The following is a 25509-nucleotide window of genomic DNA, read 5'->3' as shown; positions in this document are numbered from 1 at the left end:
AGCTGAGAGTCATTATTTTTTGTTCTTGTTCTCTTGTTGGTTAATCTCCCCACAGTTTAATTTGACAGCTGGTTCAAACTCTTCAAAAGAAAGAAGATGAAAAGAACATTTGATTTGTCTTCCTCTGCAGCTCATTCATCTAATCTCAAAAACTGTACAGAATTCATGGCTAATGTAACATTCATATTCACAATCATCATGAAAAGTTACTCAAAAAAATCTTTCACACTTTATCAAGTCCTCATAGCAGGTAACATAAAAAAGAAAGACAAGTCTAGATGCATGAACTGATACTGTATATACAGCTATATGGAAGTTGGAGACATTAATTAAACACACAGTGGGTTTCTTCTATTAGTCAGAGTTGTAAACAGATTTCTCAAATTGAGCAGTTTGTTTTTTTCTTTTCCCACTTAACATTAAAATTTAAAAGAAATATTTAAATGTATTCATGCATTGTTGTAAGATTGAGATTTCCACAACCAGATGAGACGTGTTAGACTTTGCTGACTTCAGTCATAACAGTCAGAGCTGATTAATGTAAAAATAAAAATGTGGACCTCCTCTTGTTGGTCTTGCTTCAAAAACCCAGGGTCTGAGTCTTCGTCACTGAGCTTTTTCTCTCCCAATATTATCATAATCAGACTAGTTTTCCTGATGTTTGTTGAGGCAAAAAGCCTGAGAGGCAGAGGACAATCCCCTTTGTGGTTAAGCAGGATGAGTTGCCAATTTTCTCTGTGTGGGCATGTATGCATCGGTGGAGATAAAAGTGTTAGCAGGAGGAAGTTCCTGGAATGCAGCAGCTGTTGGGCAATTTCACAGCTCTGTGTCTGCTGTCTTTGCAGTGGAGTGGCCGTTGGTGGGAGGGGGGGTCTCGATTTTAACTGCCTCCGGGGACTCTCCGTTAATACTGGGTTTCTCCTGAGTTTCTGGAGGGGGGTTCAGGGGGGCCTCAGATGCAAGGGTGTTCCCCTGATTTTCCTGATCCACTGGGTAGGCCTCCTCAGCCTGCAAAAACAATACAATAGTTTACAAGATTGAATTGTTGCCTGTTATGTGTTGATTGCATACAAATAGTTAACATTAAACATTTAATTGTCTCATATTCAGACATTTATATGCGGGCAAAATATAAATATCTATATAGACAAGACAGTTCTCCTTGTAAAACATTTAAATGTGCTACACTTAAGGGTGCTTTGATGAAGATCAAGGACTTCAAATTGGTCGCAAGGAAAGCAGACATTAACCCACTAATGAGAAGTGACATTGGAGGCACAGGTGCACTCGGAGAGACTGACAGAAGAGAAGCTGCCATCTAATCGGCATCTTGGGCCACCGACCACTGACAGCAGGCAAAGTTGATAAAGTCTTCCCAAGGACACAACAACTTAGACTTAGACAACTTGTATTGTAATTTTGAATACGCAGACTTTATACAAAACCAAATTTCATTTAGTACAGCTTTTCAGACAGTAAATTAACATTTTCAAGATTTCCAAGAACAAGAGACAGACATAGATTGGGTTCAAACCATCAACGGCCGATTACAAGACAATTTCCTATCTCCTGACACCTCAGGTAAATAGGTAACTAAATATGTTTGGAGAGCCAGAATTAAGCAGGTGGGCTTTCAGACTTTGAATTAAATGCGACTTCCTTCAGGTTTTATTCTGAACAGTTTAGTACATCAAAGTGACCCGCCCACACAGAAGTAGGACGTAGAGTTACCGCAACAGCGCGCTGTTTATGGGAGCAATAGTTAATGTGACTGTCACTAGAAGTGTTCAATTAAGTTTTTTGGAGAAAAAAAAAAGATAACCTCAAAAGTGGATTCCATTTTTTCTGTATTATTATTGACTAATGAGCAATGGGAGATTACAGTGCCATTGAAAAATCTGTTTTTTGGGGGAGTTAAAAACTTTTTGGGGGGCTGCAGCTAATGGTTATTTTGCAAATCAACTTATCTGTCGATTATTTTTTGATAAATCAATTAATAGGTTCCTTAAAGAAGTTCTAGATAGACCATATTGACAAAAGAAAAAGTTTATTCTATTTTAGATTCAAAATGTTTATATATATATATATTTTTTTTTTACAATTTTGATATAATTAATGCTTTAAGTGGGTGGCTTTGTCAATTAAAGTCTCTTAATTCCAGTTGATTATCCACATGATTATTCAATTACTAAATTATTTGACGATTATTTCATAATTGATTCAACATAATTGATCCGATTAATTGCTTCAGTCCTAATATGAATCACATATCAGAAAAAAAGATTTAATGCGGCTCACATTGCTCTTCTATTAGAGCATAGGTATAGACGTTTTCTGTACTTTGAAAAAACTTATTTCAAACCTCCTGAAACTGCATTTCAAGTAACATTTGAGAAGTTTTTTTACTTTTATTGCCTTGTTTTATTACTTGATTTTTTGTATTGCTTAAAGTGATATTAGGTGACATATGTTCCTAACTACGACAAAAGCATAAGTTAAAAAAACGTTGCTTTGGAAAGAAACATATTTTTCCTATAGAGTCATACGTAGCCCCCTGTACACCAAATAGAGCCAAATCTCTGGTCATCTTTCAAACAACTGAAGTTTAGATCAATTTGGTTCATCTATGGCTCTGTTTTGGTATCCTCTAGAGACCATATCAAAACCCTTAATGAGCTGATGCAATATCATAAATATATATCTTGGGTGAAACTTTGCCTACAATATTGACAAACCAATAAACTCGTAGAATAAGGGACTGTTTACAAATGAGGTTCAGTCTTCTTTTTTAATAATTAGGTGTATTAAGGGAACTTTTTCATACTTCTTCTGTGTTTGCTAAATAAATCATGATACTGTCATAATGAGAATTGCAAATCTTTGGAAACTACACTTGTTTTTATTCTCAACTGTGAGTACACAGACCAAGCAGATCAAAGATGAAGCATTTCTCATGTTTACATAAAACACACAAAGACACATATGTGTTTACACTAATAGAATAGCAATACCCACAAACAAAATATGCTTCCTTGCATGTGTTTATGTGATGTGAGTTTTGCAGGAAAACAGCTGGGTCTGGCATCTAGATCAGCATTACAAATGCATAAGGCTACGGAGTGCAGGGCGTGGGTCTCTGGATGATGAGCACTGTCTTTTTTTGCACAGTTTCTCTGTTGGCTGGCCCAGTGCATTCTCTAATAAAAAAACACCGCCAGACATTTTCTACAAGAAAAACAACACTGCTTCTTTTATTATAAATATTTAGTGCAAAAAAAAAAAACTAGCTTAAAAATTCTAGCGTTACTGTGTTTGAGTTTTCGAATACAGATCTGTATTTAGAAAGAGATTTTAAAGAAGTCATAGGTGTAATCAAAAAGGAGGAAAACTTAATTATTCATAAAAAAAAAACACTTTGTTGAAACTTCAAGTAGGTAGTTAAATAAGCATTAATTCTTGTTTTTTTTCCCAGCTCATACTATATTGCTGTAAAGTAGAATAAAGCAAAACGGGAGGGATAAAGATCAATCCCTCCAAATTCAAAGCCGTGTTTCTTGGTGGCCTGTTCCCTTCAGGTCTGAGGAGAATTCCTGGTTGAGTGTAGAAGTGCAAGTGTGTTGGGGTCATGTTCATGAGTCAGGGGAGGATGGAGTGGGAGATTGATAGATGGATCAGTGTGGCTGCCACTATAATGTGAAAACTGAACCAGTCTGTTTTGGTGATGATGGAGCTGAGCAAAAAAGCGAAGTTCTCAATTTACTTCGGTCTATGTTCCTACCCTCGCCTAAGGCTAAGAAATCTGGATCATGACGGAAAGAACGGGATATCCGTCACAAGCTGATGAAATTATTTGTCTCTACAGGATGCCCGGGCAGAGTTCGGTCTGCCGGGACAGGCTTGGAGAAGAGCCGCCTCTCCTCACATCGAGAGGAGTGAGCTGAGGTGGCTTGGACATCTTTTCCAGGTGCTCCCTGGACATCCCGCCGGAACATTACAGGTATGTCTGGGGAGAGGGAAGTCTGGGAGTCTCTACTGAGACTACGGCCCCATCTGCCCAGATAAGTGAAAGAAGACAAGTACGAGAACATGTGCTCATAATTTAAAAATGTTCTTTTATATTTAGTGTGACATGTTACATAAAACTTTAACTTATACTAAAACCCTTTAACACTAACCTGGCAGACCAGATTAATTATGTGCTCAAGTTTAGTTTCTCTCATTGCTAATCTGGGATTGCTATCTGTTTGGTGAAAGAAGGGATGTTCAGGCAAACTTTTCAAGCTGATAGAGGAAAACGACACTTAGTGCCTGCCTACTAAAGCTAATAACTGTAAGAAATAAAATGTCAGCAGAGAGAAATGCTGTTACTCTCTTGCCATTTCTCTTTCTAAGAGGAAATCATAGATTCTGACCAAATAGAATTGACTGCATTAGTTATGTGTGCTTTCTTCTGTGCTTCCATGTTTATATTTGGTTGGGCTGCGGGCTTGCCAGCTTTTGTTTTTGTCACAGCTTCATGTGCCAGCTTAAACAATAATACTGTAGCATGACTAGTCAACCCATTTTGGGTTGTTTAAGCAGAAGTTTAAGCAGAAGTGGTATAAGATGGATTCTTGTGTGTTCGTGAACAGAAATATACTGTTAGAATTAAGGCTAGATCACTTCAATACATTAAGGGTACAATGTTTAACTAAAAACAAATAAAAACTCTCTTACCAGTTTTGCTCCCTTGGTTTCAGGCCTCCGTTGGCATTTATAGTAACCAACAATGAGTCCGAGGGCAGCCAGGAGACCAGTGACCAGTATTCCCACGAATACAGAAGAAGAACTGGATGATGATGGACTGCTATTTTCCGCTACACCCAACTATAAGTTTAATAGGACAATTATTGGGAAAAATAGATAATTAAAATGTGATTAAAAGAGGTGAAACAATTTTTTAATAAAAAAAAATAAAAATTAGTACTTGGTGGCCATCCTATAATTGTAAAATAATTTTAATGTATCCTCAGTAATATAAAGTGAAATAATAAACTATTATTAATATAATTATAGCAAAAAAAGGACAATATTTTGAGAAATGGTAAAGAACATGATGGTGTCATTATCTTCCTTACCCTGTCTTTCAAAGATTTAATACTGAGTGTCTCCTCCAAAGAAGGATCTGCAAATTGAAAAAAAAAGTTTATAAATATCTATTAAGTAAACTAGCATAGACCTGGATAAATGATATTTCTTATGCTTTTAAAATTATTATTTTTTTATGCTGTAATTACTTACCACCATTTAATTCCATCAAGACTGTGCTGTCATCTTGGAAGATATTCAGATTAGAATTTTCAGGTGAGCACCATTGTGTCGAGAAATCCACCAAAATTCCTTTAATTTCTTCCTGTGAGATTAAAAACAAAAAGCATGAATTCCTGTTTAAAAAAATGCTTTTCATTAACTTAATTTTTTTTCTAAATACTACAAAAGGGAATTACAAAGTTTTAAATACTAAATCAGGAAAAAGCATGATTTACATCTTTCACACACAACTTTAACACACCGTAAGACAAATTCCTGTCCAAAACTTACTGACTGGACCTTTTATTTACCCCAACTTAGTAAGTAATATTACTTCCTTGTGTAACTATTAGTTCTACCTTTACCTTTAATAGAAGCAGGGCTTCTATTAAAGTCTTCTGAGGTATAACATAAAAGGACTGAATTTTTGTTTCCATTTACAGGTAATTAGATGACGAAAACATGACTATAGATAAGGATCCAGCACCAAACACAGAAATGTACACCTGACTTTTACATAAAATACAGAAGATGTGTTTCAAAAATCTTAATGTTAAAACTTGCAATGAAACACATGTTTTTTGAGTGCTCCCAGAAAAATTCCTGAAACCTAAACTTCCTAAGCTTTCCTCTTTAAAATATTTTAAACCAGCTTCTCAAGATTTACAACATCTAAGGAATATCTGACTAAAAGTTTGTAGCTATGCCTGGCCCAGTATTTAAACACTAAAATTAAAGCATCTACTTCGTTTCAGTAGATTCCTAAAGTAAAACAGGGTACGATTTACAGAGGATCTGAAATGCCTGCAATTATAATACCCAGAAACGTAACAAACCACAAATATACTTACAAATTATGTAGCTTTTGATGTAATAATCCTGCATACGTAAAACGTTTCTCACAAAATATACATAAAAGTGCATAAAAATAATCCAACAGGAAGAAGAATACATAGCATTCTGAAATATTTATCAATCCTGGCTTCAAGAACAAAACTCGTTTTATAACAGTCCAGGTATTCCACCTGCACACAGCTTAAGATGCACCTTTTCGCAGCACAGTTTAATCTTCCCTGTAATTTATTTTCTTTGCTCAAATCAGATGTTTGATACTTTTACATGATTTGATACAGTACATTATCTACAGTTGGCAGACAGTACAGACATTTAAAGGAGGTGTGAAAAAGACACATCAACTCACACAGGGTTTTTTTTCAGTTAATTTAATCTTGACAGCCCTCTCTTCAGGAATATCCCCTTTTCCAACACATGCAACTTGGCACGGTCGCGCCTGAAAGAAAAATTAAAAAAGATTTTTCAAGTTCTTCTTTACAGTGGTAAAGCCTTGAAATGGAAAGATGAGCATGAGCCTTACCTTAACAGGTTGAACAGGTTTAGACGGTAGTGTAATAACAACAATGGGTTCAGATGTGTTTTCAAAAGTGTTATCTTCCAGAGGGTTCAAGGTTGCTGGGACAGTAGCTAAAGTAAAAGCAACTGCTGAAGAATCCACACTTGGTTCATCAGACAGAGCTTTACCTGTGAGGCTATCAGTTACAGCATTAGGGGCAGTAGTTCCTGTGGACATAAGCAGAAATAGGATTTGTCACTTGATGCCATACAGTAGCCCCTGTTGATTAGTAACAACAGCTCAGGTTTCCAAGAGGCCTTTGAAAGTTTCAAAATTGCATTGTTATTCCAAATTGCTCATCACCTTTAACCATATCTGCAGAACCTGAGGGTGAGGGAGTTGATGGATCATCTTGACAAGTCACCTTGCCTGTAGGAACCCAAGAAATTAGTTTAAAAATTCTTAGATGTAGATAACAGAGATACAGTAAAGAATGACATGCATTTTTTACTTAATTTATTAACTTATCACCCAGAGTTTGAACTTCAATGCAGTTAATATTTTATAAATATATTTGATTAAACAGACATTTGTGTGTTAAGGAATATGAAACTTCAGGAAAGCATAATTTTTCCTAATTAATCTAATGTGTATAGGGTAGGATTTACAGCAGTTAGTGAAAGAGTTCAGTTTATCAGTGCAAGATCAGTGCATATATTAAAATTGCATGCTTGACAATTTTAATATTGTAAAGTTTTTTTAAATCCTAAAACAGAATAATATTGTATAGATAGCAATTACTGTTGTATTTAAAGCTCCAGTGTGTAATAATTTCTTTGATTAAGTGAGAGAAACGTATGTGTGTGTGTATATATGTATATATATATGTATCTATATATATATGTATCTATATATATATATATATATATGTATCTATATATATATATGTATCTATATATATATACGTATCTATATATATATATGTATATATATATATATATATATATGTATATATATATAATAAATTGGTATTTTTATTTAGTCATTTACTGTTAAGGTAAAAGTATGCTTTGTCATGTTTTGCGAATAATTATTTCATTTTTAGCCATTTGTTATGAACATAACCATAACAACTTTAGTAAGTTTTCTTTTCAACCCAGGCCAGCTCATAAACATCTATATACCGGTAGCTGCAATAATACTACAACTCCTTATGCAAGTCCCAAGAGAGGAGGAAATTCAAGCCACCTTTTCCTTAAATCTTTATAGCAATGTCAGATCTTTAGGAAACAAGGTAGAAGAACTTGAAGCAAGGTCATAGCCATAATATCTGGAATGCCGTATTATGTGTTTCATGGAATCATGGCTGCAGGATCATATCTGTGACTCCAGTGTCTTTTTGCAGGAATTTAATGAAGGCTGGAAAACTCAGGGGATAAACTCTTCTATATCTAAAAATATCATACAACAACTCGTTGAAAAAAAAATAAACAATGAAAAGCTATGAGTTACCACAACATTTAATTTTCCTTTAGAATTGATAAAGTATTAAATTTCAATTAAACAGCTAGCTAAATTCTAGCCTTTGTATGATTGTTGTTTTTCTTTAGTTTTAACATCAGTATATACCGTTATTTTGTAAACTAGAAAATATTTGACCAAGATTGAGGATCTTATTTTGTGAGTGCAAACAAAAATCTAACATTGCTCCTACATAATTTTTTGGTAACCAAAAGCACACAGGGACCAATTACTGCTAGTTTTCTCTAGTGACATTCCAAAGGATTGTGATTGAGTGTTACAGCTTGTTTTGACCTGGGGCTATAAAAGATCCAGTGGCAATGCAGCAAGAAATGACACATGATTCATGTGACATACTGTAGGGACTATTCTGAAAAGAAAAAAAGCATACAGAGAGCAGTTGGGCAATCCGGGATGTTTTCGATTTACAGCCTAAAGTAGATCAACGTTGCTCCAAAAGAAACTGCAGGGTGTATAACAAACTTTTTATGACCACATAACGAAAAATAAACATAGAATTAATTGTCTATCAACACCCTTTGAATTTTCTTGCCATTGTTTTCATGAAGTTTTAGTTTAGTGAAACTTCTTCAAACTTGGAAACAAAGTTCAGTGGATTGTTTTTTGAAAACTTTTTAAATGAGGTGGTTTTACTTTACTAGTAGGTATCTAATAAAAAAATCAAGCTATGTAATGCTTACTTGATACTTAGATACTTGATACTTAGATACTTGTAACCAATCCAAAGTAGGATATCTTTGAAGACATTACCCCATGTCTAGTTTTCTACTTAACTGAGATAATTTCACAAGGACAACAGGTCTAGGAGGGAAATTCAAACTGCCCTCCCATCAGAGTAACTTCCCAGAATACAAGGAAACTTTCCTTGCAAATTGGGGTTTGTCCTGCCTAATTTTAATCAATTTTGTTATCATTATTTCAAGTAATGTAACACATTCCCAAGATAGTTTTCCCACCAGGAAGTGTGGTTAGGATCAACACAACTCAGGCCTTTATTAAAACTTGCAAGTGAATCTTGCTTATTTCATATAGTAGGAAATGAAGAAGAAGTTAATTTCATGGTTTGCTATTGAGATCTCTGTTGAGATTATGAGTCATAAGACATTTTCATATGACTTATGATCAAAGAGCCCAGGAGCCATACTGCAGGTCATTGAGATATAAGTAGAACAGTACATTGAAAGTTTTTTGATTAGCACATACCTCACAATAACCTGGAGCATTTACTCACATAAATGCAAATGAGGTCTTCATATGACAACCCACTTTTATTCTAAGGATAACTTAGGTACAACACACCAAGACACTTGAAGACTTCTGTGTGAGGCTGAAACAGACCCCTAAATTGGTGAGCTTATTCTGCACAAGCAACGAAATAAGATCCAGTTGCAACATGCAATAAATTAGTTCAGTAACTTTACAGTGTTTAATGTCTGTAGGTAGCCTTTAAAGAAAAATTAAATAATCAAACGGTTTGAACTTCGGCAAACTGTTACCTTTAATAAAAACAATAGAAATCATCACCAGCCATTGGTATTATTACTTTCCTGCTTATTTTCTTGGTTATAAGAAAAAATCCACAGTTTTTAATCTAGAAGTTAAGGTTGTAAAGCAAGATTGCGAGTAATTGTGGGAGTGAGGTAAAGGAAAAGGTTAAAGCAACTTGTCCTGGTGAGTCAAACTTCTTTGTAAGTCCATCTATAAATACAAAAGTACTAAATTGAATATCTCCCGGGATATATCTTTTGTGCTCTTATCGTATAGTAGGTAGGGACAAGGTATGCAAGTAATCAAAACAGGTAAGAAAGCCTCCCTGTGTTTTTATGAGGTAATGGGACATGCCTTAATTCATCTGAAAGCACAGCTGAACACAAACACACTGTAGCCATATTAAACAGATAATGTTATTAATCTGCCCTAAGCAGTTTAAATGGCTTTCACTACAGAGGGCTGTTTTGCTGCAGCCACACAAGCAGAGGTGAAATGTTTTCTAATACAGTAAAAGCCTCAAAGTATCAACAAAGTAAATTAATGTTAGATATAATCTTACTCTACTTTAGTGCTTTTAACAAGTTTTAATGACATGTTTAAGTCAATAAGTTTACAACATCCAACCAAAACTTTGCTCCAGGTCTTAGGTATAAACTTTCTACTCTTCTGACATCATAAGTCTGCAAGGTTTCTGAGAAATATTTCAAAGTTGAACTCTGTTTAGAATCCTGTCAGCTGAGGAGGTGCAAATGAACTCTGTATTCAGTTTTAATCTTAAAATTATAAACACAAGAGCCTCTCCCAGTATGTTTTCCCAACACCATTAATACTTGTTTTTTCCCAACAAAGACTACAGTAGTTAACAACAGTTGATGAACAACTCAGATGCACAAGTGAGAAATCTGTCAATAGGATAACGATTGGCTACACACTTAAAAAATGTAAAAAAAAAAAAATGTTTCCATTGTCAGACAACTGGGCTCATAGAATAGATAAAAAACTGAAATTTTAAGCTTGTTATCCATTTCTTTCATTTTTGTTAACTGCAAGAAAATCTGGAAATGATTAACAGTTTATCTGTTTTCTTGTTTTGATTGAGTAAATTATTAAAAAAAATGAAAATAATAAAATGTGTGTTTGTTTCAAAAATGGAATAGCTTTTCAAAATATAATTCTTGAGGCATTAAGTCACCCAATGATTGGATGGGTTATTTAATGAATCTCTATCATTTTTGTATTCAATTGATGGATAGATTGATGAAGTCATTTTCTAAACCCTTTTTCTCATAATTTGACTGAACAATACAAAATTATCCATTTGTCTATCATCCTGTAAGAACATCTGAGCTATAATTAGACTCCATAAAATACAGCAACTTGTGATTTCAAGCTGCGGTGATTTGCTTAAAAGTACAACAGTAAAAAGTGTTGCATTTAATGTCTCTTCTGAGCTGATTTTTTTATTTCCTTTTTTTTTTTTTTTACTTTTTTACTTTATGTGTTTAGAATCTTGAAAACTTATAGGATGTCTTTATTCATATTTAACTGTTATTATTGAGTACATGTTTATAGATATTTCCTTTTCTTATTGATACTTCCACAATAAGCAACTTTATATGCTAAATTCTACATAGATATGGACATTTATAGGACTTCACCACTTTGAGGAATCCCCCACTGATTCCTACCAGGCCTCCAAACCTCAGGGGAAACCCGGAGAAACCTTTAGTCTCAACATAAACAGAGAAAAACATACAAAAACACAAGCTTGGATTGCAATAAGTTTAAAGATGGGAAATGAAAGTATAATGTTAAGATTTCACATCATGTAAACTCTCGAGTTCCTGTAAGTCTTTGCTGGCCCACATCAATGAGGTTTCTTGCCCTGTCCCTCTTCCTTTGAGCCTTTTGTTTGGGCTCTCTAGTCCTGGATGGTGTTTCTAATGCTTTATACCAGTTGTAGAGAAATAGAGAGAAACTTAAACAGAAATTTCTCCCACATATGTTTGCATTTAAAAAAAAATATATAGATGCAGGGAAATTAAGGATTCCTGAATGATGTAGCAAAACCATTTTTGTTTTGTACTTTACCCAATTCATAGATCCTGTCATCAGGATGTCAAAAAGTAGTTCAATGAATCAAAAGCTAAATCAATTAAAAGACAGACCAGTTTTCCTGCAGTTGGAGCCACTCAGGCTTCAGGTGAGTTAACGTTCATAAAAAATAGTTAGTGTTTGAATAGCATAGCCTGATATCCAACAGCATCTTTCTTGGGTAATTTCTGCAAACTTTCCATATGACATTCACATATGTTATAGATACCAATGCTACAGTAGGACATGGGCCAGAATGAGATCTTGATCATATTTTACTCTTAAGAATAAATGGATGTAAGGGGTTTTTCCTTTTTTTTTTTTTTTTACTTTTTTTGGAATGTAACAGGTCTAGTGCCCCTAGTAGCTAAAACGTTAGAGTGTTGCTTTAAGATGTGGATTTAAGCTACAATAATTGGGTCCAGAATTTTAAATTAATTTGAACAAGTTTGATTGTGTTTAAACAATGGCAATTTAAACTGGAGGCAAAATGCCATAACATTTAATCATGTTATCTATAACATATTATACTGTGATTTTTTTTCTGCTCACACATATAAAATGGTGTCTATCAGTTGAACATAAACTAATTGCATTTGGTAGTGCTATTTGCTCTGGTTGACAGCTCTCATTGAGCCATGTAGGCTGCTGTTCAGAAGCTGTTCGCTGTACATGTAAAACAATGCTACCTTAATATGACTATAGTGTGATGAATCATTAGTTTGAGAGATTGAGCAAAAAAAAAAAGACTGAAAGCAGTAGAAGACTTAAGTTATCTTTTTCTCTGCTAACTAAAATGGGACTGCGATACTCTTTGCTCAATCAGAACAAAGCGCCCCCAGCCTTTTGAGGACCATCTCGGAAATTTCCTCAAAAGGAAATTAAAGTGTCGCAAAAAATTAAATGGTAAACTTTAGTACTCTTATCCATAACATATAAGTAAAAAAAAAAAAAACTGGCTACAGATTACAGGTCAACTGCCTATTTTATTGTGCAGTTGTATGGAATAAAGTTGACTATATGTCCCTGTGAGGTGGTTATATCTCTCCTTTCATTTTAGACATTCTCCTCTCAGATCCTTCTCTCTTGTCCCCACAGGTGGGAATTTGTCTTTACAACCATATAGCTGGAAAATGCAGGAAACAAGCGCTTTTTCTGGAGGGACTAAAGTCTCCACTTAAAAATTTTGATAAGTTTGTTTACCAGTTTGTAATTATTCCGAAATTAGGAACAGTCATGTGTTTTCTTTAACTGACTCAAGTTTAAGTTAAGTTTAGTTCACTGATGAAAAGCTCAAAAATCAGACACTAAAATTAGATACTTAGCATATCCGAATTTCATCCATCTGTCCCAGCTTCTGACCTGAGATGTCACTGCTATTGTTGCTAACATCCTGGAGTTTAAATTTAGGGCTGGAAGATTGCAGGGAATAGCTGCAAACACAACTGTCACAGCTGATAACATGGCTGCAGTTAGAGAGCGAGAAAACTGGGACAGTGCTTCTTTGCTAACCAATTCTGGTATTTGAAGGTGAGGTCTGCTTCCTCCCAGAGGCAGAGAGACGAGGAGGCCTAAAAGATGGTGGTGGTGGAGTGGGAAACGAAGTGTCCTGTGGGAGTTTGGTCCCTCCCTGTATGCGTACTTTGCTGTGAACTCATGAGCGAGGAGGAAGGCCTCAGCCCTAAAGCTTGGGATTATGATTTGACCTCCACCCAAACTGCAGGGACAACACCTTGGATGTCATCATTAGCCGCACCCTCATTCCATTACTTATCCAGATGTCTAAAGAGAACCCCAATATCATCCATCTGCACATTTTCTGTTTATATCCGGTTTCAATGAAGAGGCCAATTTAGCCTTATATTCCTGTGCATTTATAAAGTGTCAACAAAACATCATAAAATGAATCAAGAAGTCTTATTCTTTTAGACTGAGGCTGAGTATACAATGCACAGCAAAATATTTCTACCCCTTGAATATTTCTTATAGTTGGAAAAACAAAAGTATATAATAGTATAAGTGGAAAAACAAAAGCATTACCATGTATAAAAAGTGTAGAGTCGCTCTATATTCTCCCACATGTTTGCTGAGTCCTCTATAGCCACGTGGAATTTAAACAATATGTTTTGTTTTTTTTCCCAGCTTCCTGGTTTTTATAACTAATTGTTCTTTTATTTTAGCTGTGGATCTCTGCATGCCTTCTGCAGGTCTTTTTCAGTTTCAATCTTTTCTGCTTCTCTGATTCATAAAATCAGTCCATAACATGTCATTCTTAAATGATGCAGCACTAATTTTAGCTTCACAACATGTAAAAAAGAAAAAAAAATCAAGGGAACTTGTACTTTTGCAAGGCACTGAAACTAAGTTTGTTTTTACCAGTATATAATCTTTATAACAGTGTTTAAGAGAAAACTTGTTGGAATACACAAGCAAGATGTTCTTTTGCAGAAGCTGTTGCATTGCAAAAAAAACTACTCAACTGTGACAGTGGGGTTCCGTAACATAACAACTTATTTTCCTTTCTGTCCACTCCCCTTGTTTTTTCCATTAAAACATGGGATAGCTTGTCAGTAAAAAAAGGAAAACAGTGGATGACAGTGTTGGAATTGTGTTCCTGCACATCCAGGCAGGATGTGACCTCTTCAAACTACAGAGGTAAACATACTGGGAGCTAGAGATAACACCCATCACCAGGACAACTCCATAGAATATCATCATGGTGCTACATTCTGTCTTTTGTAAAAGTAAAAAAAAAAAAAAAAAAAAAAAAAAAAGGAAATGTGTTCTAGTGAAAAGAATAAATGTGTTTTTCTAAACAGTTTTTTATTCTCTTTTCTCTTTTTGTTTACTAAAGTTATGAGCAAAGCCAGTCGTAAAATACTAAAACTCTACCTTATTACTGGTATAAGCCAAAAGGCAATGTCTGTTTTTATCCAACCTCATGTTTTTTTACTCATTAAAATAGTTGAACCTTGGTGGCGAAACTCTCAACTTTCAAAACAGACTGTTTATTTTCCAAGTCGATTAGAAGCTAAAAGCACCAGCAGCTGCTTGAAGAAGCTGCTAACTGCCCTCCTGTCGGTGTCTGAACCGGCAACAGCAGATGTCTGTGGACTCATTCCAGCTGCTGAACTCTGCGGGGGAAAGAGGCTTTGTGCTGAGAACCTATGGCCTTAAAGACCCAGACACAAGTAGAGGAGGAGTATTCAAAAATCAATGTCTGAAACGTTCTGCATGTTTTTTATGTTCTTTTTATCACTCAAAGGTTTTATAAAGTTTTGACACATGCAACAAAATGGAAAGAGGCATCCAAACTCGAGACCCCCGAGGATAGTAAAAGGCCAGACATTCCTGGTTTTAATTAAGATGTAAAAAGCATGCCTTAACAACAGGCAATTTGGCCAACATTAATTACCAGCAGCCATTATTTAAGTAATCAAAAGGCCCTAGTTAAGGTTCATTAGGCTTTTTTTCTTCACAGATAAACAGAAAAAAATCCTCCTCGCTAGAATGCAGCCTAGTTTTCCAGCAGAGATCATGCACTTTATGCTCTTAGGCCTGAGAATGTAATAATCCTCGAGTTTAGAGAGATTCACATATCTATTGTTTCAGCTTCATTGTTTAAATTAAGCTTTAAAAGCAGAGGTGAAACAACAGGGGCGTCTCTTTAATAAAGGGCTCATTGTTCTATGGATATAGATATATCTTTGCCTATCGAGAAACCAAACAAAAATATGACATCTGAAACAAAGCACCAGCATGTTTCTCAAGGTTTTGTGTAGACAGTGTAAGACCATGTGAAGAGAGTACCCCAAATGTCTTCTAAACACCGTATAAATGTATTGCTGTAACTGTATAAAAAGTCTCCCACCTCTATGACTGCACTGTGGCACTAAAGTTAAATCTGAGTTTCAATATTTCTGCATTTCAGGATTATTTGCTTGTGTCTAAAAGTGCGGCCTTATGTCGTCATGTAGCTGCCCTCAGCATTGCCCCGCCCTCGACTGTCCCAATAGCATAAACACAAACAACGAGGCTATACTTAGCACATTTACAGATCCCTCTAATGACTTTTGTTTGTTTTTTGTTTTTTTCAAAAAAATGATTAGCGACACATATAGCGACTGTTCCAGTCATTTTGGAGACTTTGGTGTCAACACATGATGATAGCACTGATTGCTCCTCTACAACACAGGGATAGCCTGTATTTGCAGTCAGAGAGTGAATCTCTTCTGCTTTCCCATTGAAAATTAGTCACCCATGTGCAAAGCTTCCACTGATCAGAATGTGAATATAATGCTGTTATTTTTCTTTCTTTAACTCTGTTTCAGTGAAATAGAATAGCGCATAGGTATGGTTTCAGCGACCCTAGTCTGACAGGGTTTTTTTTCATTACTTTTGATACCTAATTTAATATGCTTAGTTTTATTTTTAATCATTCAAATTCAGGTGAAGAATTAATAATACAAACTACTGTGGTGTGACAAGCCAACTTTACACGGTCTTTGAATGGAAACACAAGGAAATGTATTACGAGCGCAGCTGATCCATCAATTTGTCACAAATATCTGAAAACATGCTAACATGAGGAGGAGGATAAGATGAACAAAGTCTATTGCTCATTGTGTACCAGATATGTTAACAAAATAAGAAAATGTTTGAGAAAACAACAAAAAAAAAATCTGTGTTTGACATGTTTGTTTGTTCTGAATAAAATTACCCATTCTGGAGCAGCATAACAAGGCGGATAATCAAAAAACTCTTATAGCAAGAAAATCAATAAGATTGTTAGGTCTACAGTTCCTTTGCAAAGTCGTAAGTTTAATTTAGTTAAATATATTACTTTGTACATATCAGGTTACGAGGCAAATTAACATGATAGGTTTAAATATTGAACTTTTCTTAAATTATTTACATTGGTTTTGGGAATAAAAAACATGTCAGAGCAATATTTTCAGAAATAATATAGGGAAATTTTTTAAAGAAGTTTTGATTCTTTTTCGTTCGAATAACCTCTACACCATATCCAACCAATGCCTAGAGCAGAGATCTCTTGAATAAACTTGATGTTGCCAATTATGCCTAGAATGTCTAAAGCTAAAAGCAGAATTAAAAGGGTTTTCTGCCTACTTTTTGCTGGTAAAAGCCAACAGCCATAAAACTGCAGCAGGGTGCCAAGAAAATAAGGAACAATATGCCTACTGGAACAGCAGTACCTGGGAAAGGAAGATCTAAAAGCTGGCCTGCCTTCTGCTTTTCATTAGGTTTTATTTCAGTGTAAATATTAGTCCTTTTCTCTCAAGACAGTTCCTTTTCCAGAAAAGATTTGTTTTTCTTTGTTTAGCTGTTGAGACATTTAATTATGAAGAAAGTTGGGGATGAGGGAAAATAACATTCAAAATTCTGTTGCCCCGAAATCTGTAAACTTGGTAAAAGAGGACCCACCACTAGCAGGATATGTTTTGCAACAACTTGAAAACCTTGATGCAGAGGTTTATAAAGTAAAGCGTGGTTTGACAAAACTAAGGCTCCAAGGTTAATCACTTAGCAAGCTCACACGGGATCTTAGCCACAAATTCTGGCCCAGATGGACACACACCCTGCCTGACATAAGACTACTATCTGCCAAAAGCTTATATAAAAACCCACACCCTCCAGTAGATGACGTCATTCGAACTCCAACATCACATCTTGGGACTTAAAGAATGCCGGTCAACAGCCCTGGGCCATGAGAAAAAAAGAGTGGCAATATTCTGCCTGTGTTTTCATTGGCAGAGAGCAGTTTCTATCTCAGAGGCAAAAGTTTCAACCATCGGAGAAGTTGATTTAGTCAGTGCCTTTTTCTTGATTTTCCTTAAGGTTGTGCAAAAGGTTATCTGCTGATCGTCTTAGGCTTGTGTGTTCATCAAAATCCTCCCACCATGAGTGCAAATCTTTGTTTTAATGTGGCTCTTTTGAAACAGCAATTGTCACAGCTTCTTCTGCTCTGGCCAGAGGCCCTGACAGCAACAGGAGGAGTCATTGTCTATGACATGCTGAAATAAGCGAGACAAGATGTTTTTCTCCCTGGCTGCAGCAGATGTAAAGCATGGGTTTTCCCCTGAAATCTTCAGTGAAAAAAAAGAGACAAAAAACTTATAACATACTCTTGAGAACTTTCAAATGACATCATCTAACTTTGCAAAGCATGGCCATTTCAGTGCTGCATATTTGCACGCCTGCATAACTATTAACTGGCAGTCATGGGATGCGGGAATATAAACCAAATCTGTTTGGTTGAGATTTAGAATGAGTGACCTACTTGTAAATGGCAAAAATCTTTCAACACAGGTTGCTCATATGTCTCTCTATGTTCTCAGTCCAGATGCAAATGAATAAAAAAAGACTGAAGTAATGCATACATGAATCAAACTTCACAAAAAAGTGTCTTGCAAACCTATTCATTCTCCTAAACTATTTGATAAAACTATTGAATTAGCCCATAATCTCAAAGTGAAGAAAAAAATGATATATGATTTAAAATAAACTTTAAAATCTAACTTTTAAAGTTTAAGTTTGGGCTTTGACAGAGCCATTCAAATACCAGAATATGTTTGGTGTAAACCATCCCTATAAAGCTTTTTCTCTATGTATATTGTTGCTTCCAAAGAGGAAGATGAACATCTACCCAAGTCCTAAGTCTTGGGTATCTTCCAACAGGTTTTTTTTTTGTCTCCAGGAGTTATCTGCATTCAGCATAATCCATCTTCCTGTCAACTAAGAGCAGCTTATCTATCCATGCTTAACAAAGGCCTTTCAGAAGCAAAATGTTGATATCATGTGTGTGGCATGTTAAGGATCATAGGAATGTGGATTTTCTGCAATGTAAACCATTTGATTTTAGTCTGACCCAACAACTTTATTCCACGCATCAGCTCCGTCCCTTACATGGCTTATGGCAAGCTTTGAAGCAGACCAGAACAGATCTAACCCCTTGAAAAAATACCAAAGCAAACCACCCAGGATACTCCCCAGAGCCACTAAAAGTTGCCTGAGGGGTCTACCTTTAAAAGGTTAAGACCTGATCCTTCAAGTCAGCCATGTTGGGAGCTGGAGCTCCCCCCAGTCAGACAAGTCCCAGCACATCCAGCAAGCTTTCCATTAGGGGTTAATGGCTTGTTCAACTATGGTCATCTTTCGGTACAACCAACCAGCACACCATGTGGGGCTTCCTGCAGTTACGAGCTGACCCTGTTATTTGGCCTTTGTTGAAGCTTAGTGAAGTTTGGACTAAGCGTTCGCTTCCAATGTTCTTCATTAACATACCCCTGTCCAAGAAAGAGGACAAAACCCCTTGGGGGCACAAACTTTTCCAGACAAATTGCCTTTTCCATTTATAAACCAGATTATGAACATTCATCACTGATGGGTCAATTCTTTTTACAGAGAACCAAACAGAACAAGATGCACTATCTGCATGAAACAGACTTAGATAAAGAGCTTTCTTCATACAGATCAAAGCAAGCTTAAAAAAGCTTGAAACATTATAACAATCCGTGTCTTTGAATGTCTATTGACGTCATCACTACAGCCTCTGTTCCACTCTGGCTTACATTTTTAAAGGTATCTGGATTGTCTCTTGTGACTTTTATGGTGGTCTTAAGGCAGTTCAAACTCTTTCAGAGATGTTGCTAAGAAAAGCCACACAAGGTGGAAAAATTGGATGAGACAATCAAAGCTTATAAGACTTATGAGACTTTGAAGATCACAGTGATAGTGGTGCAAAGGCATTTATAAGCAGTTAATATCAACTATGCAGTGTCTATCTGCCTCTGTTAGTTTAACCTCAACATCGTTGAAACTTGTCACATTTCCATAAGAAAGTTTTTGAAAATAAAGTAATTAAATGAAAAATCCAGTGCCACAGGTCTATTGATTGATTTATTGATTGATTGATTAATTGATTAATTGATTGATTGATTGCCTTTATTGATCTCACAGTGGAAAAAGTTACTTGTTACATTGGCTCAAATAGTAGGTGGGGTAAATTCAGTATATACAGTGCGTCCACATATATATCTATATAACAGCTGAAGTCATTTTTTTTTTTTAAGCAGGATTATTATACAGGGTTATTGCACAGGGTATTTACATGGGTATTCGTTTAGATGAGAATTTATCTATATAAGTACTGTACTGAGTATTACATATAAAGAAATAGGTTATTGCACTGGGTATTAGATAGTAATTGCACATTATACCACCCTTGTTTCACCCAATCATCCTTTACACCCATATCACAGATAAATATTCACCACTTCTGTCTACATAACCACTCAACCAAACATGGCCTGCAAAAATGTACCCTTAAGAGATGTTGCAGAATTTTCAGGAGTGTTTTGTCTTGGGTCCTTCAGAAAAGCTGTACTTTGAAACACCTACAGTTTTGTGAGTGGCACAAACAAAGCATCAAACAGCGTGAAAATAGGATTTGTTTGAAAAGCTGTTAAAGTTCACTTGATTGGTGATTTCAAAATGACTGACATCTTATTTAGTCCTTGACTCTTTTTGGCTAAAGCAGAGTTCTCTAGAAATATTCTAACTCCGAATATTTGAACAGAGGCATTTGACACTCTTTGTCTAACAGTTAGTCTGAAATGGCTCAAGACCATAATAGACTCCAACCATCTTAAAACAATTGAAATTCTAGAAAGTTAATAAGGGTAAACTTAACATCATTAACCTTTCAATCCCCGCTGTGAATCCATTGGTTGGTTGTTTACACTGAAGCTGACCTTACTGACATAGGAAACTCCCTGGTTGTGCCCTACCCCCTATCTTCTTTTCCTGTGTCAACAATGTACCTAGAACAAACATCTTAAGTATTTCTGGTCAGAGCAACTGTCTTGTAGAAAAGGCAAAATGAGGTGAAATTAAAACTAACACCTCAAAATAATGTTTTATTGATGGTATGCTGCCCCACATTTGTGTTAGGAAGGTTACTTTGACCAGAAGTGTAATCATTGCAGCTTTTTTTTGTCATGTAGTTGTAAATAATTTAGGTTTACCACCATGTAATATGTACACAGTTGAGAGCTTGTGTAAATAACTGCCTAAAGCAAACATGACAAGGGTTCAGAGGTTTATAAAATAGTCTTCACATAAACAGCTATGATCTTTTTAAGTTAAACTTGTTGGTAGATGTCTCATTTTGTTGAAGCCCCTCTTAATGCCATAGTGCAGTTTATGCATCTAAAAACAGCTATGAGTAATTTACCACACATATATAGCAGAGAAATAGCTGAACTATCTATTATTTGTGTTCTTCTGCGTTTCAAAATTTAGCTGACAAATAGAGACCAAGTTGTATGCTATAGAGAAAACTTTAGGTGAAGTTTGTTATGAGTGATATTAGTCTGCAAAATGGAAAAAAAATTAGCTGACTTGATGGGGAGTACCAAAAGTAATTAGATTTTCATGTAAATCTAATTACCATCTGTTTCTCTGCTGCAGTAGAAGAGGGATTGTGGTGTGCTCTTTTATTGCACAAGCTATGAACATGTTCCGCCATCTCATGATTATTTCTCTGTTAAAGTAAACGCTTTGCTGTTTCCATCAGTCTACAATATTCCTCTAGGTCCTCCCAAGGTCAATCCAAATGTTTAAATATGTCTGAGGCCTTACAGTTCTGCAGAAGTCATTACGATGAGGCTGGAGTAGAATCGGCACCGCCTTACAACTACTCCTTCCAAACCGTGTATCACCCTGCAATTAGCATCAAGCCTTGAACTGGTTTGGAGCATACTAAAAGTAAGCAAAAACATTTACTACTAAAGCCACCAGATTAAGAGGAAGTACCTTTAGGATGGTGTTTATGCTCATTTTTAGTCTACATGCATTTTGTAGAAACCTTTGATCACCTATTTAATTCCAATAAATGTAAAGACTGGTAAGATATTCAAATGCAGAGCCACTGATTGTGGCTTTATCCATTTTTCACAAACTCAAAGACATTATAGCTTGACCCAGACATATGACAGGATGTAGAGCATGAGGATTTTCAACTGAAACTTTCTCTCTCCGAGCAGATCCTTTGTGTCTGCAGCCGCCACACCATTAACATTATGTCTGTACATTCATGTCTGTACTTGATTTCTCAAAAAAAAAACAAAAAAAAAACCTACAACACAAATAGGTATTAAGGTTTATACAACCACATACATATAAATTTTGTTTCCTCAATATTTGGAAATATTTTAAAACCATAAAAAATTAATTCTGTATAGAATAATAAAAGTCTTTGTTGAATCATCTTAAGTAATGTATAAAATAGTGAAGCAACATGCAATAACACCCAAAATAGACTACTCACTGCTGAACAATAGAGCACAGAGCAGCAGAACTCCACTCATGCTTCTGCAGAGCCCATTCATTCTCCACATGGATGCAGCCATCCTCTCTAGTCGGATTCAGCACGTCTGGCGGGAATTTCTGTGTAAATGTCAGAAGGGAAAAAAAATGCCGTAAATGAGGGAGAGCTGGTGGGCCAGAAAAATCGGAGGTACTCTTGTGGGGTCTTTGAGAGCGGGAAAGACGAGAAGGATAAAGCCTGGCTTGTGTTCCTTCTCTCTTTATATGAGCCCACTCCCTCAGCCTCCCTGGCTCAGTTTTTTCCACACCCCTTTTCTAACTGCCTTACGTTAACCCATTTCCCCCAAAGCAACGGCCCCTGCTTCCCCCCCTTGCCCCAGTCTGTGGGTGTGTGTGTGTGTGTGTTTTTAAGGATGTAGACCAGGCAGCAAATTGTGACAAGATGTTTCTGGGAAGCAGGCTGGGTGTTGTTTTAATGCAGCCTTGTGGATATTAGGTCATGTTTCTTAAAAAGAGAAAGAAATGATATTAGTGGAACTATGGTTGCTAGCAGTTGTAATCCAAAAACTGTTGACATAGTTTTTTAGGGGATAATTTGCCTCAAAAGGTAATTTGCCTCAAAAGATAAGTCTTTTCTGCTTTCTCTTATCTATACTACAGAAGTCTTTCAGATCACAACAGAAAAAGTAGTTGAAGAAAAAGAAAACCTTAGTAAAAACAAAATCTTCCTTAAGGGAAAAGAACTATCCAAACTAACCTTAGGATAGATCTGAAAATAATGTGGTATAACTTATGGAGGTTACAACTATTGTTGTGAAACTAGCAATGAATCATTACGTCATAGTACAGGAATCTGGTCACACTATTCCTTAAATAGTTATCAAAACTACAGGAAGATGTCCAGGTCCATATCCATAAAAAAAGAAAGTTTCCATAAAAACAAAGCAGTTTTGGGTCATCATACTAACACCACCATGTTTGACTGTTGGTAGTATTTATCTTTCTAAAATGCTTAGTTTTTGTTTTTGACAATAGTAATGAAAGGCACATATTCTACAGGGTTCCCCCAGGGTCTTAAAAAGTCTTACATTTACACATTTAAATTTAATATCTAAAAAAGTCTTAAAAAGAATGAAATTGGATGTCAAAGCTTTTGAATTATATACAGTTACCCCCAGAAAGTCGGGCACCACTCGGGAGAATTCGGAAATGCAACGGTTCGAACAGCTGCTTCCCTACGACTTCAGAAAGAGGACAAAATTCTATTGTTGGAACTATGGTTGCTCGCAGTTGTAATCCAAAAACTGTTGACATGAAGTTTTGAGTGTCATACAAGATAATTTGCCTCGAAATTACAAATTTCCCTCCTATTGCTAACAAGCCAGCAGCTATTAGCTCAACGCCCTTATCCCAGTTTGTGGTTGTGCGAGTGTTTTTAGGGATGTAGACCAGGCAAGAAAATGTTACAAGACGTTGTTTTGCCTTGGGGGTTTTCTGCCTGTCCTTGACACTACAGCATAGCAGATTTTTTTCCCTCACAGTGTGTCCAAGAACAATTGTGAGAATGGTCAGGATTCTGACTGGAGCTTTAGGATTGGGAAAGAGCAGATGATTTATCCCTAATTTTTTTTTATATCAAATTGAATTCAATGTTATTTCAGGAATGGAAATCTGTGCAATAATCTATTGTATGAAGGGTAGTTGTGAATTTTGTATAATATTTCTTCTAAGTAATATAAAGCATTTACATGGTACTTTTAATCTCCTCCTTATAATCTGAAAAATGCCCCCTCTGCTGCTTTATGTTTTTATTTGCAGATGTGAATTTGGATGGTAGTTAAGTAGGAAAATCAAATATGATTTTCAACTTTTGATTTTGGGTTGGACATTCAGATATTATTTAAGGTGTGGAACTCCATACAGTGATCTGTAATTTGAAGTATAGCTAGAGGACTGGTATGAAAATGTGTCTTCTAAGCAGTGTAAAGTTTTTTAGCTCCCCTCCTCCTTATCAATCAAACTAATGACTCCTCTGCCCCTGTGTTTTCTTTTGTGGGTGTGATATTAGCTACAGTGATGGGTCTTCTATGAGTTTGGCAGCTGTGCTTATCACAAAGTATGAATACTTGGAAGCAAAACAAACTTTTTATATGGTCTTGCCACCTTGAGAACGAATTAGAAATTGTGATTTGCAAGGAACTTAAATAATTTTTCATTAATGTGTTATATTTGGAACAAATTATAATAAAGTGTTTTCCATTTGTTATTTCATTCATAGTGCGATTAATTGATTGCACCACATATTCTTTCCTTGGTAACCAGCCTTAGCAGATGTGGCCAATGATGTTACAGTTTCCATGCATTCTTTCAAGATGAAAATCTTTCAAATCAAATTGAAAGATTCCATCCCGCTGTGGTTTAAAAACAGCTTATTTCCTGTAAACAGAAAGCTATGTTTCTTATCATCTTACTGTTTAAGGATTTCACTTTAACAAACAACTAAGGATAAAAACACATCTATCCCTACGGTAATTTAATAAATCATAATGCATAGAGGAAAGAAAACAAAGAAAAAGAAACTAAACACACAGAAATTATCATGTAAAATTCCAAGAGCAGTATTTAACTGGGCATAAGCTGAGTATTGCCAATACCTTATTAACATAAACCCAATATTTATCATAAAACAAACACAAAAGAAGACCGAATCCCAAATACCCGTGAGTCAGGACAAAGGGAAGATATGACCTAGACTTAAAATAAAACAGCTAAATATATTTTAAAAATCACTAAATTTATTTCCTTTTACAGAAAAATCTGTCAGATACGGTATATCAGTTTAAGAACAAGTATTAAAAAAATTATTTTAATTAACCAAGAACCATTGCTGCATGTAACACTAAAAAAAGACAATAAACACTAAAAATGTTCGGTTCAAAACAACACATTTTGGGTAGTTTCCCAACCCAGCGATGGTTAAATATTGGACACAACACATGCTGGTTTAATCTAACCCAACAATTTGTGTTGGTTCCCTTAAAACAGCAACTGGGTTTTTTATACAACATAATTAGGTTGGTTATATAATCCAATCAAGGGCTGATATTAGCTACACTGTTGTTTTTTTTTAACCCACTTAAGTTGGTTTGTTAATATGAATCAATTATTTAACATACTGGAATATTTTATATAATATTACAACTATATGCTAATTATTTTTTATGTATTATAACTATTAATTATCAATATTGCGATCATAATTATGTATTATTTTCTTGATGAAATATATCCTCACACCAATAATATCACAGTAAATATTTCTTAAAATACAAAATTTACAAAACCTGCAAATATATAAAAAAAATATATAAATATGTAAAATTTCAATAAAT

General features: G+C 35.4%; 1 protein-coding gene across 1 annotated transcript; it reads right to left on the bottom strand.

The window, feature by feature from the left end:
- Positions 1-629: 629 nt before the first annotated feature.
- On the bottom strand, positions 630-22397 carry LOC119785022. The gene is made up of 8 exons (XM_038287402.1): positions 22119-22397; positions 7004-7069; positions 6665-6867; positions 6491-6580; positions 5281-5392; positions 5118-5164; positions 4717-4866; positions 630-1008 (listed from the first exon to the last, which is right to left on the bottom strand). The coding sequence occupies exons 1-8, from the start codon at positions 22198-22200 to the stop codon at positions 817-819; spliced, it is 942 nt and encodes a 313-aa protein (XP_038143330.1). The 5' UTR covers positions 22201-22397; the 3' UTR covers positions 630-816.
- Between the last annotated feature and the right edge of the window lie 3112 nt (positions 22398-25509).

This window comes from Cyprinodon tularosa, unplaced genomic scaffold (assembly GCF_016077235.1).
Source record: "Cyprinodon tularosa strain WSP-4 unplaced genomic scaffold, ASM1607723v1 ctg239, whole genome shotgun sequence".
NCBI lineage: Eukaryota > Metazoa > Chordata > Actinopteri > Cyprinodontiformes > Cyprinodontidae > Cyprinodon > Cyprinodon tularosa.
The sequence above is the reverse complement of the archived record's forward strand: the minus strand, read 5'-3'. Positions and strand labels throughout refer to the sequence as shown.

What these genes read in the sequence shown, in the direction of transcription:
- LOC119785022 (XM_038287402.1), bottom strand. Translation starts at nt 22,200, where the DNA reads ATGGCTGCATCCATGTGGAGAATGAATGGGCTCTGCAGAAGCATGAGT. An exon ending in CTGTGCTCTATTGTTCAGCA is followed by an intron (nt 7,070 to 22,118) that starts GTGAGTAGTCTA and finishes GGGTTCCTACAG; the next exon opens with GCAAGGTGACTTGTCAAGAT. An exon ending in AACCTGTTCAACCTGTTAAG is followed by an intron (nt 6,581 to 6,664) that starts GTAAGGCTCATG and finishes TTTTTCTTTCAG; the next exon opens with GCGCGACCGTGCCAAGTTGC.